The following is a 13,589-nucleotide window of genomic DNA, read 5'->3' as shown; positions in this document are numbered from 1 at the left end:
TTACATAATGGATCTTTTTTAAATATAGGCTTGTAGCGAATGATAAGACTTAACTTTTTCATATCTTCTGTTTTTTTTAATATCATAAGTTGAGTAAATATTATCGAAATTGTTTGAAACTTTCATGTACACACTAAATATACCCTATAGATTCCTATAAACTGAAGAAACCCCAGAAAAATAGCTATTGTTATATAATATTTAATTGCAAATTGAAACAGATCGGTAATCTTGTTTTTTCAGATTCGCCGACGAAAAGTATCGAGGGAATTTCAAAGTTAAATCAACTTCCGAAGATATATTTTTTCCTCCTTGTTGTTAAAGTGAGATTTCTGAACATTTTCAGATCGGTTCATTCAAAATTGACGGAAATTTCCATTTTACAAGAAAGGCTGCCACGCCGCCAACGATACTAGAGTATAAATTCTTTGACTTAAGTTCGACTTGGTGATGTTAAAACGAAGATAAATTTTGGAATTAGATTTTGACAAAAAAGTAGAAAAATTAATGCTTCTCCTTTTCCAATATTTCTCCTTTCACTTGGAGCGGCTGGAGCCACAGCTGCCAAGGCTCAAAATATTAATTAAGGTAGACATGATTTAAAAATAACATAAATTTTTGAGTGCCTGCGAATTAAATTCCCAATTAGCAAGCGAAATTAAATAAATTTTTTTTTATACAGCAGGATAATACGCGCATAGATAGGTTTCATTGGGAAGGTCCAAAATTAAATGACAATGAATAGCAATTCCAGAAAAAATATCATTCATATCAAGTTTGTTCTTGCAGACTCCAAAGGTCAACTTTCGTTCTAAATAGTCGAAACTCGGTAATAATATTCCGCTTTGATTCGAGGATTATGATAATTGATAACAATATCTCCAATGGAAATCGACTCCTCGACGAAATTCGAAAAACAATATCTTTCGACGAAGTCCGGTCTCCATGTGGTGAAGTATTTCAATTATCGCTCGTGATTTTCGATTGGGTCTCAAGGTTTAAGAGGACCTGGTTATCTCGAGGTGAGGTAAAGCTGAGATAATCCACACAGATAATGGGGTGGAGTTCGTCAATAAAAGCATGCATGAATTAAACAGATTTTATGGCATCCGTGACTCCACCAGCCTTGTAAATCATCCTCAGGCTAATCCAACTAAATACATGAATCGGGTATTGAAAGGTATGATCCGATCATTCGTGGATTCAAAACAGCGATAATGGGATGTTCATCTCCATGAATTTAGGTATGCCTACAATACCGCGGTCAATACTACCACTAAAGTGAGTCCAGCCTGGACATAGACTCGTTATTACAAACAACGGCGACGTGATTTTAAGTATCAAATAGGAAATTAGATTTTGAAGCGCTGGACGATACTATCGACAAAGGAGAAGAAAATATCGGCTAAATTAAATAAACGTTTTCATGGCCTTTTCCGCGTTATGGGAGGACGTTCGCCTCTCGTATATGAATTGGCTAATAATAGTGGGAGGGCTCTCGGCGTTTTTCATGTAAAGAACCTGAAATCATACGCATCACGATAGGCAGAGTCATTGTTTAGTTCGGTTTTCTCTATCTTTATTTTTTTAATTCTTCTGCTTACATTTTCTAGGACTAGTTTTGTTTGCATATTGCATAGAGATTGGCATCTATCTGTTCCGGATGGAGGCCAACAGTTTCCGAGTCCGGCCTCGTCGTATCAAATCCAATATTGTTAATAAAGAAGCCGGAGAAAAGTTGGGGCAGTGTACCATCGAAGACCGAAGGAGAAGGGTGCTCTCAGATCTGGGGAGTGGCCCTTTTCTCTTAAAAAAGGAGGAGTATCTATCAACGGAAGTTGAAGAAGACTCCACAGGGGCGGTCTACGTCGTGCGAAGCGGTCTAGGGTGTCCTCTGTCAGGCGGTCCGAGATGACCCTTCTTGCACTGCCCAGGAGGATCCTTCTCGTTTGGTTGAGGGAGAGCCTTCTCAACTGAGATAGGATGACTTTCTGCAAACAGCCCGGGAAACGGGTACGCCAGTGAATGCTACGCACTCAGGCGCAGCGAGGTGGGCCCTTGAGTTCTGGCGATGCCTTAATTACCTAGCCGCGGGATACGAATGGGAGGACTGCCCCAAAAAATTAAAACTTTTTATGACTGTGCCTGTTTAATTTAGGCCTTCTGACCGCAGAATCCTAAAAGGAAGAAGCGGGGAAGACAAACAGCGGATAGCTTTGGCCATCCTATGTCCTTTGTGACTTGCCACAATTGTGAGCAGAAAGGACATATGTGGCAATAGTGCCCGGAAACCCTCACTCTGTTTTGTGAGACTTGTGGCCAGGAGGACACTCACTGCCGGGACTGTACCTATTGTAAGCAGGGTGGCTTCCGGCACAAGCGGTACCAGAGAAAGACCCTAGATACCGATACTTTCCTGCTGCCAAGAACAGTGTCTCTAGTTTTTTTCCTTTGCTCTCACTCCTTCTTCCATTTCTTCATGTCTTGAAATGTTTTTGGTTTTTTTTTGGTCTTGTGTTTTTAATTTTTCATTCTTCACAGAGTCTTTGACAATTGCATGCGTTAGTGCATGTGTTAGTCTTATGATTTTCATATTTGCTTTTTTTTAGTTTTGTCGACACATAACGTTTAAGATGAATTTTGGATGGTAATGGGCAGCAAGTGATGTGGATGAAGAAATTGCAAAAAGTTAGAAAAAGCAAGTCAGTAGGGTGGAGCCAAACGGGTAATACTGAAAAAGGATAGTCAAAAGAAAACATTGTTTTTAATATTGCGGACAATGCATTTTATGGTAAGAGGAAATCATTATCATTAGAGCCAGAGATTGGGCAGCTGAAAAATAATGAATTTTACAACTTGATATTTGAACTGCTTTGTTGAAAATTTATTTTGTTACATTTAAGTTTTACCATTTTAGTTGAAAATCATTGTTTGAAAATAGCATCTTTTTTATTTAAAAGAATTTTTTTACTAAAAATAATTCTTGTTTAATTGAAACTTTATTATCTTAGTCTAATACTTATCTCTTTGGTAGAAAAATAAATTGTATTGTAAAACTAATTCTATCATCTGAAAATTCAGCTATTCTTTTTTTTGTAGAAAATAAATAAACATATAATACAATCTGCGATAACTTATTGTAATTTTAATCTTTTGATTGTAAGTGACATATCGTTGGACTCACAAAATAACATAGATTCTGAATATCATATGTCTAAATTGTTGATTGCAAAATTAAAATACTTTTGTGTTGTTTTCTATTTTAAATACATCACTTTAAAATTCAGTTTCTAACCTAAAATATGTCTTGTTTAATGAAGTCATCACTATTCGAATTTGTAAAATTATTTATAAAACATATTTTCCAAATAATTAATTTTTATATTTAAAGAAAATTTTATGAAAACAGTGAGCTACTAATTTGCTTTACCCAGTTGGCACATACGTTAAAGAACAGCAATAAAAAGAACATAGAACGTTTTTAGAACATTATTTAGTCTCACTTAGAGCAGTTTTTAAAACTATCAAATAACGTCTTTTGAATTGTACGTCCAAGAAACGCTTTTAGGACGTTCTAATTACGTTCTTACATTTCGTGCCCACTATGCAGTAAAACATAATTGTAAATTAGATGCTCAATTTTCACAAATCCATATTAAGCGATTGCTTTTATAATTTGTTGGATATGTTTTCTAGTTCTAATTTTTCACAACTTTTTGTCGTGATTCGGGAAATGGGCGGCATTCAGAAAAATATTATGAAGTAATTTTCTTAATTTATTATGTGTAATTGTATAATTGTTACCAACTCCTATCTTCTCTACCGACTTTATCAAATTGTACACTGTTTCACCAAGTTAGTAGCAGGCAGCGGGCAGGTAAGCCACCTTTCATTTTGTTTTCCGAATGAAAACAATTAAACACATAGGGCACGCTTTTGTACCTATAATTTTAGTTCCCAGAAGGCTACCACACATAGGGCGTGTTGCGGTAGGTCAGTGGAAATTAAATACACCGCATAAGCAGTCTCCCACTTCATCTCTGCGTTTAATTATCGATATTCACTGAGTTAGTATCCTCCATGGTAACACACTTAAGGTGCCGTGTGATTTTTATCTTACCGATCGTAGCGACATTACCACAGTTAGGTTTAAACTCAGAGAAAAATTCTGATGCGCCTGTTAATAGTTGAGGTCGTTAGCCTAATGGACGCGGAGTATGTTATGTTGGGCCTTGTTAGCCCTTACGTTAAATTTTAAAAGATTGGAGACATGATTCACCCCTATAACTAAACACTGAAATAATATTTTTAAAAGCCCTACTCTTTTCAAACGTCACATGGGGGGAGGCACCACTGGGACTGGTAAAAAAATAATGTTAGTTAAGCCCAAACTTCTTTCCAATGTATCGCCGGAGATACGAAGGCATATCTGTGAGTGAGTCAAGAAATAATATTAGTCAAACCCCTACACTTTTCCAATGTTACGGGCTGGATGGGGCGTGGTAGAGACCCGGTGACTTGTCACAGAAATAACTTGAGTCGCATACCTTCCCTTTTCCAACTTCTTACAGAGGGCGGAAAAGCTCCTCTATAAAAAAACATAAATAATATTGATCTAACCCCTACCCTTTTTGCAATTCACGTTTGAGGAGGCATCCCTATGACTAGCCATGGAAATAATGTAGGAAAAATCCTTGATCTTTTTGAACTTAACATGGAGGGGGACGGCACATCTGCGACTGAGTACAGAAATACTGTTATGCAAACTTCTACTCCTTTTCAACATCTCATTAAGAGGGAAGGGGGGGGGGGCTGTCTGTAACTGACCATAGAAATAGTGAGCAGACAGGGTATCTGGAGCAATTTGAGAAGAAAATTTCCTCTCAAGAAAGGATTCTGCATACGTTTTACAGGAAGTTATCTTGTTAGAAGTACACCAAAAACTCTTTAATATTTATTTACTTCAGAGAATACTTACGAGTATAGGTACAGTACATTTTTCTTTGGAGTAAAACAGGATTCTAAAGAGAAGACCTGCCTCTTTCTACGTCATTCGTAGCTTTCATTATCAGCTCTGCTAATAGTTGCTAGGGGCTAAATTTTGAAATTTTAACATGTTTTTGTGACCTTACAACTTCGTATTCTGCGGTTCAGGTCATCAACTGTGATTATATGCTCAACTCGGTTTACAAAGGGTTCCATTAAATTTTAGTTGATAAAATCAGCTTCCAAACTCGCATCAACAAATCTAGTCGCTCTTAGTTGGATATACGCATTATAATAAAATTTATGAAAACTGGTTTTCTAATAGAAAATGTGGAATTTTTATTTCAGGATCTGCTATAGAAAAGCTCTGTGAGTGTGCAGTCGATGATAATATTGATGATCGGCGAGCTGTGGTTAGAGCTGCACGATCTCTTTTGGTGTCGGTAACAAGAGTTCTCCTATTAGCGGATATCGTCGTTGTAAAGCAACTTTTGCTTGCAAAGGACAAAGTCGCCAGAAGCCTTGGTCGCTTGGAAAGCGTTTCAAATTTCACAGAATTTGTAAAAGCTTTTAGTCAATTTGGTGCGGAAATGGTGGAACTCGCACATCTAACAGGAGACCGTCAGGTGAAAGCACTTATATTTTACAAATTACTACATAATTATTCTTCCCTAAATTTTCTATTCTAAACGTTTGTAACAATTTAATTTCTCAAGCATCATTTTGCGACATATCTTGATGTAATTTGACCTCTAAGATCCGAAAATTAGGTTTCTAAAATATATATGTGTTACGACCCTCCCCCCCCCTGCATGGGATAGATTTTTACTCTACAATCTTATATGAAAAGAATAATGAAGAGAATAATGGAAAGTGTTCTCAGTCAAATAAAAAGGATGATAGCATATACAGGTGATGGTCAGTAACCAGCACTGGCTAAAGGATTCGCTTAATTGCGACTTTTTCTGGGCTCTACAAAATACTCTGGGATACGTGCAGGTTGAATTAAGAAATGTCTATTAGATCATAAATAATAATCACTTAGACATTGCTTAATCTATGATGTTTATATATAAATATAGTTACTGTCGAAATAATGTTAATAATACGTAAAATGACCTGAAAAACAAAAAAAAAATCATTTAATGTTAAAAAGGTCTGTTCATGAAATTGTGTAAATGTAATTATACTCATATACGTATAACACCATTGTCTTCCTCTAATCAAAAATTCCTGACTAAACAAAATATCCTACTCGCTTCTCTGACAAGGCATCAATAAAGAAATTAACGGCAAGTAATCCGGGTAGTTTAACTAGTTTCTTCCTTAAGATAAGAGATCTGTGATAGATCAAGATTTTTACTTGCCTGTCCGGTCGGATACTCGGTGTCACTCAAAGCACCGTCGTTATTGGAGAAACTAGGATTCAAATTACAACTAAAAATTCTTAAAGAAAGTAAGACACGTAAACCCGACTCCTTTTCAGGTTTTTCTATTTAACGCCTGCAAGCAGTCCGCTAAAAGACGTTACAATAGGAAAACGCGGGTCCGACAATTGTTTAGGTCAATGAGTAAAACTTTTCGAGCAGAAATCGATGTGGGGCCATCCCATATGACCTCTCTCGATTCCTATCTTTTAGAAAAGAACCAAAATTCTTTTATTATTCTGGAACAACGAGAACCAGAGTAAAAGATTCTCCCTCGAATCTCAGAAAGAAGAGGAATTTGAACCCAGAGTTGGAATCCGACTTTATTAGGAAAAAGGAAATAGCGGTTTTCACGAGACTGAGAGAGTTCGTGACAAACTCAGGTGAGAAATCAACTATTGCATCTTCTCTGTACATTTAGGTTCAACGTGGAGCAAGGTTGCCGTGGGAGCTAGGTGATTATGAACAGTGTACCTAGGACTAGAGTTGTCTTGAACAACGGCCTCGTGAGTGTGCGGTTAATTAACTGAAGACCTATAATAGGGAACTGACCTAGGATTTCCCTACTCAGTTCCTTATTTTAGGTAGAACATAAGTGTAAAATTATTGGAATCTACAAATGACATGGAGTGAGTCTGTATCGTATCAATATGATTATGCCTATGAATGATACGTGTTCCTTCAACTTTCACTATTTTAAATGTGTATAATGATTTATGTCACCCGCTAAATATATTTAACCCCTGCAGCTCTACTTAAAATAGGTGTAATAATGTTATTCCTCATACTCTCTCCCAAGTTGATTTCCCCATAGCCTACAATAGGAATTAGCATCCCCGAATAGGGATAATAAACAACGATCCTCACAAAAATAAAACACTTCAGCCTTTTTGGAGTGACAGTTTGGAATTTCCTCCGAGATCCAACTACCTACCATTTGATTTGTGTGTAATAGATTATTGAAGGACATTCTCTTTTTACTTTATCTTCTCAAGGTGTTTCATAATGCAATTATGTCATAACGGTCGGGTTGTAACAAACTGTTGGCCGTTTGGCTGAAATAGAAGTTTGCCATGAATAGTCAAGTAATTTGATTTCTAGTTGAAACAAATAAATGACGAAACCTCGCGGCCGTCTGGCCCACCCGTGAATTCCCCAGTTAAATCATATCGACTAGGTCCTTTGGCCGAGGAGATTTGATAAAGAGATTAAATTATTAATATTACAACATTATTTATTTAGGCCGTCTGGCCGGAGTAGATAATTTATGTAGACCTTTGCGTCGGCCGTGTGGTTGGTCAACGTAAGTGTCCACTGTCACCGACTTAGGCCACTTGGCCGAAGAAATTGATAAAAAGAACAAAAAAAGGGATAGCATTCAAATGGGAATGCAAAGATTTAAGAACTATCCGACGATCAAATGAACATCACTCCAATTCGCAAACCCAGACATATGGCGTGGAGAAAATTCCGAGAATCTCAAGATCTCAGAGTATTATACCAGGTCTTAGTAAATTTCACAAAAGCTATAAAAATAGAGGCAGGTTCTTCAATTAAAGTTTCTAATACAAGCCCTCAGACATCTACTAGTCGAGCTACTCCAATAGAATCGGTCCCTATTTCTTCTATAGAAATCACTGATCCAGATTTCGGATGCCCGCCTATAACTAATGACAAAGAATTTCAAGACTTTTTCTAAGTTTCCCTCAAAAGAGCCCAAGCCTCCATTGAGTTGAAATATTACGCTAGGCGCGGTTCTTCCCAATAACTAAAGGATTCTTTTGCTATCACTTCTAAGAAATTAGCATCTAACAACATAACATAATACGGTTATAGGAGGAAAAAACTGTTACAAACAAATAATTTTTTCAACTAACCAAAAAAAAATATATCCCTCCTATATCCAATAAAATAAAATCAAAATCACGTTAGTATATATGTTGAGTATACTCAAAATATATACTTAAGGGGATCTTCCGCGCCGACCAGAACTTCCGCTTTAGCGAGGGCAGGTTCATGCTGCGTCTCGAGAATTTGATATTCTTTTTCCGAAGAAGGGCGAAGTAATAGTGTTTATATTTTCTTTTTTAGAAAACAATCCTATTACTTATTGCAACTCTTTCGCGCTAATCAGAACTACCGCTTTAACGAGGGGAGGATCAAGCTGCGTCTGAGCATGCGATCTTCCTTTAAAGAAGAAAGGCGGAGTAAATTTTTTTTAGAAATAGGATCCAATTACTCCCTGCGTGTCTCCCGCGCTGTCCTTAGCAGACGCTATGCGTTTTGAGAACCTTCACTCCTCATGCCTAAAATGAACCCTGATCAGATGGAAAATATACAAAAATATACAAAAACTCTGGTCCAGATTACTTTTAAAATATTAAAAAGAAAACTAAATTTTACAAGAAAAAGAAGAAATTAAAACCTCAAGAAGAGAAAGAAGAGGATAGCATCGCAGAAAATTCTAATTATTTCACAAGTTCCAGTGAATCAAGCGTAAATGAAAACTTAAGCGATCCTCAAGAAAATTTAATTAAAGATTATGATGAGAATATTGAGATTAAAAATGTCAATGAAAATTTGGTCAATTTAGACGAAATAAATCCCGATTTTAATGTAGATTTACCAGAAACAAATGACAATCAAGAAACTCATGACGGAGATTCAGCACAAAAACGTCCGCCCCCAGAGCCACCCCCGGACAAACCAGTCGTCGGAACGTCAACTAAGCATCCAAATATAATAGACTTCTGCGATTAAGTTACAATGAAAAAAGATAATTATGCGTATATTCACTAAAACTAATAGAGAACCACGAGACAATGGATCGTTTTTTCTCCATTTTACTCCAGTTTTGCAAAACGTATTTTTGTTTCCATCTCGCCAAAATGTAGTCTTTAAAGTACTGCCTTTTTTATGTCTGTGTTATAATATAATTTGTGTGTTTTTTAAATAAACAATATAATTTATTTAATTTACTAACCTGAAATGAAGATAACCTGAAGAACAATTAAGAAAAGGAGAATTAAGGATACATAATAAATACTCAAAATGATATAAGGAATTTTTATATACACGATTCAATCACGATGAGGAAAATGTATAGTTTTCGACACTTTGAATAATTTGTATAAAGGATTCTTTCAACACCTTAATCCTATGGTCTGGAGTATGTCATTTTTAACATCTCATCCATTGTTTTAAATCATGACGTAAAAACAATAGGCACCCTGAATTTACCTATTCTGTGTATCCCTGTGGAATTTCACATTGTAGGAAATAATTTCACCTGTGTTTAGGGATGGAATTCTAGGACGCCCAACATCCACAACACAACATCCTGGGGACTATCTCAAAACCTATTACACCTATATATTTTCTGGATGAGGGATTCAGACAAGCGAAGAGGGTCCTCAAGGGCGAAATAACACTGTTCCCAAGGACATTGAAAATTCAGGCTAGGACCCCACAAGTAGTCTCAGTTGTTGTATTCACTCCAGACGTGACAGATAAATATCTCCCTCGAGTAAATACTCCTTCAGGGATATTCCTCGGCGAAGTTGCAGTAATCTAAAAAAAAGGAGTTTGTAATGCCTTCGCCATAAACACAACCGAAGAAAACTCAGAATTCGAGGTCCCTTTTAGGAATTACACCCTTATGACGCCTACAAATTCCCAAGATAAGGCAACTCCGAGAGCGAATTTGAGGACATAACTCCAGAAGAACTTTTGCAAACATAACAAGGTTGTCGCAAACAAACCCTACAGACACCCTTATGCAACATCAGAGGAAGTGCTCTCCCAAATTGAAAAGCAATACAAGAGCGGAATATTTACGGAGTCTAAATAGCCATAAAACTCTCCAATTCTAATTATACCCAAAAAGAAGGATGCCTCAGGGATCCGGAAATATAGAATAGTGGTGGGCTATAAACTCCTAAACGAAAAGGTGATAGGAGACGCGTATCCACTACCAAACATCACCGACATCCTGGATCACATGGGGAAAACTCAATACTTTTCAGTATTCGACTTGGCCAGCGGATACCACCAGGTGAAAACCCATCCTGACGACAGAGCCAAAACCGCCTTTTTTACTGTAAGGGAACATACTAAGTACCTAAGAATACCCATGGGTATAAAAAACGCCCCCATTATCTTCCAACGAATAACGGATAGCGTGCTAACAGGGATGCACGGAAATGAAACCAACTCCAGCTCCAGAATTTTCCAACTCCAGAATTCTTACGCGCTCAGGCGGCCTATTTAGGACCCATTGTTGGCCGAGATGAGGTACGACCTATTACAGACAAGATCGTGGCTATCAAGAATTTCTCAGTCCCTAAAACTATAAAGAACGTGCGCCAGTTCTTAGGCCTATCAGGGTACTATCGTCGATTCATCAAAACTTTTAAAAAAGAATGTACCCTTCGTTTGGCTACCCTAGCAAAACGAGAGTTTCAGACAACTCCGACGATACCTGTGTAGTAGCCCTATACTACAATACCCAGATTTTGACAAACCCGTTAAGCAAACTACAGATGCTTCGGATTACGCGGTCGAAGCCGTACTCACTCAGGAAAAAGAGAAAATGGATATGCCAGTAGCCTACTTTTCCAAAATATGGGACGAGTGCGAGCCGAAATAGGACAAAGTAGAAAAGGAAGGTCTGGCCGTCCTATATGCAGTGGCAAACTTTCGACAATATTTGTACGGCAGGAAATTCAATCTGGCATGTGACTATGAGCCAGTACATTGGACCACATATGTGGATAACCGAGGATCAAGAATGATAAAGTGGAGGTTAAAAATGAAAGATGACCAATATATTTTCGAGTATAAGAAGAGGAAGCTGAATCAAGGAGTGGAAGCCCTATCAGGGAATCCTACACAAGAATTAGAAATCCAGAATCACAGTGACTACAAAGGCTCCACCGACTCGCAAGAATTCAAGAATCACATGGGGTTACCATTACCCGTACGGAATTCCAACAATCACGAAGAAGAGGAATACAATCGTGTAATGGTGAACCACGATCAAGTGGAAAAGGGGCGACTTTTACCCGTAAACCCCTTAAACACTCCTCCACCTAAAAATGCAACAAAGCCCTTGGCCGAATCAGAACGCATAACTTATTTTCGAGCCTCCAGAAATATAGGTTGCACCGTTAATAAAACCCAAAAGGTATCACAACCTCCCAAATCTATACTAAAGCGCCTGACTTCCATGGAACAGGACACATTAAGTAAAGGGAAGACCCGAAAGCTGGCAGTACCTCGAAACCCTACCTTTAAACCAGCGAAGGCTAAGCCAAGTCAGCTTCCGCCAAAGTTCGAAGTAACTACGACTCAACAACGAAGAATAATGGCGACAACGGCTCCTAATGATCCTGAGGAAAATTACCAACCCCCAGCTGGAATAAAAATGCCGTATCCCAATTAAAGCGGAATAGCTAAAAGACTCACGAGGAGAAGATAACGAATAGAATACAAGTAACCTTTAAGCAGTAGCGAATCCACACTTGAGGCATCTACTTCAGATGATGAGAATTCCGAACCACCTGTGTTCCGAAAATCACACAGCGTTTTCCCAGGACTGGAGCCCCATATTCTGTCCAAGAAAATTCAAATCCCCCCTGAGAGTCCTCCCCCTAGCAAACCTTCACCTAGCCATTGGCTCAGTCCAATTAAAGACCAGTATTTAGATTTAGATGTATATATAGATGGAGCATGTACATATAATGGAAGCGAATGCTCCAGGGCTGGAATAGGAGTTGGGTTTGAGTATGATCACCCCCTTAATATATCTCGTCAAGCAAATGGCCGACAAACCAAAAATACGGCAGAAGTGGAGGCCGCAATAGAAGCCCTACATCAAGCTTAAAAATCAGGAATTCAGAAATTGCGAATGAAAATTGATTCAAAATTCGTAATCAGATGTGAGACGGAATGGATTCCACGGTGGAAAACCAACGACTGTGAAACGCATGAAAATAAACCAGTCAAAAACAGTGAAGAATACGAAAACCTATATGCCGCCCTGAAACATTGGGATGTAACCTGGAATCACGTGCCCTCCTATCAAGGAATAAAAGAGAATGAGGCAGCTGATCGACTAGTTCGGGAGGAAATAGACAAAAATCCAATTCTATCAATCTCTGCTCCAAGAGAAACGGAAGTCGATCCTGAATTACAAACCTGTAATGTGCACCCTACGATAAAAAAAACATTATCGCTCAAACGACGGATAGTGAAGTGAGTCATTTGGAAGAAAATTAAAGGCAGAACTCAACACAAGTCCAGTCCAGCGCATCTAGACTAAGAAAGGAGTTGCAGAAATCCTTTTCCCAATTCGAACAAACCCTCAGCGAACGAGGAGTAAATGTGTCCGTAATTGGACCAGACTCTGTGAAGTGGAATCATGAATTAATGGAAAAGACTGTCGAATTAGATTGCACCTATGTCTCAGAAGGTGAAGATGATACAGAGGTACTCCAAAGATTAGAGGATCTTGACCTATGTGACGAGTAATATGACCAACTATTCGCGCATAGGATACATAAGGGGCATTATTCCTCAACTGCCCCAACTCAAAAAGTCATGTTTTTCGACTGTCTCTAAATTCTGGGAATATGTTCGCCTACCCAACAGTAGTTAATCCACAAACTTATAGACCAGGATTACCAACCCTCCCCAAGTGAAGGGGGGGGGGGGGTTGAATTTTCAACCCCAATGCCTGCAGGGGTAGTTTCAAACGCCTGTAACTTCCTTTTCTATTACGCGATTTAAAATTTTTATGAGGGTTTTGGAAAGTGCTTTTTACACGCTTTCATCCTATTTTATTATTTATAACGAAAAAAATTGTTTAAACAATTTTTTAAATAAATGAATTGTTTATTTAACTTTTTTCGCAATTTAGGCATCTACGATTTTTTTTAAATAGTCTCAAAAGAAAGATTGACTTTTTTACTATGAAAAACATCTAATAAGAAAATGGACAAATTGAAATTCATTGAGTTACAGAGCCGGTTGTAGAGGGAGTTCTCGCGCTCGCACTCGTGCGTTATGCGGCAGGATACCGCGGAACAGTTTTCAAGTATGCCATTTTTTTGTATTACTCACATTGATCCAAAATTGCATGAAGTCATCGGAAAAAACTATTCAGTAATGTTAACC

General features: G+C 37.9%; 1 protein-coding gene across 7 annotated transcripts in view; it reads left to right on the top strand.

Annotated features, from left to right (window-relative positions):
• LOC117167137 (alpha-catulin) overlaps positions 1 to 13,589 on the top strand; it is a 453,685-nt gene that overhangs the window by 99,749 nt on the left and 340,347 nt on the right. For all 7 annotated transcript variants that reach the window (XM_033351828.1, XM_033351833.1, XM_033351832.1 and 4 more), the window contains one exon: positions 5,335 to 5,612. In XM_033351828.1, the coding sequence (XP_033207719.1) occupies positions 5,335 to 5,612 (278 nt within the window). The remainder of the gene's footprint in view (positions 1 to 5,334; positions 5,613 to 13,589) is intronic.

Source organism: Belonocnema kinseyi, chromosome 2, assembly GCF_010883055.1.
Source record: "Belonocnema kinseyi isolate 2016_QV_RU_SX_M_011 chromosome 2, B_treatae_v1, whole genome shotgun sequence".
Classification (NCBI taxonomy): domain Eukaryota; kingdom Metazoa; phylum Arthropoda; class Insecta; order Hymenoptera; family Cynipidae; genus Belonocnema; species Belonocnema kinseyi.
The sequence above is the reverse complement of the archived record's forward strand: the minus strand, read 5'-3'. Positions and strand labels throughout refer to the sequence as shown.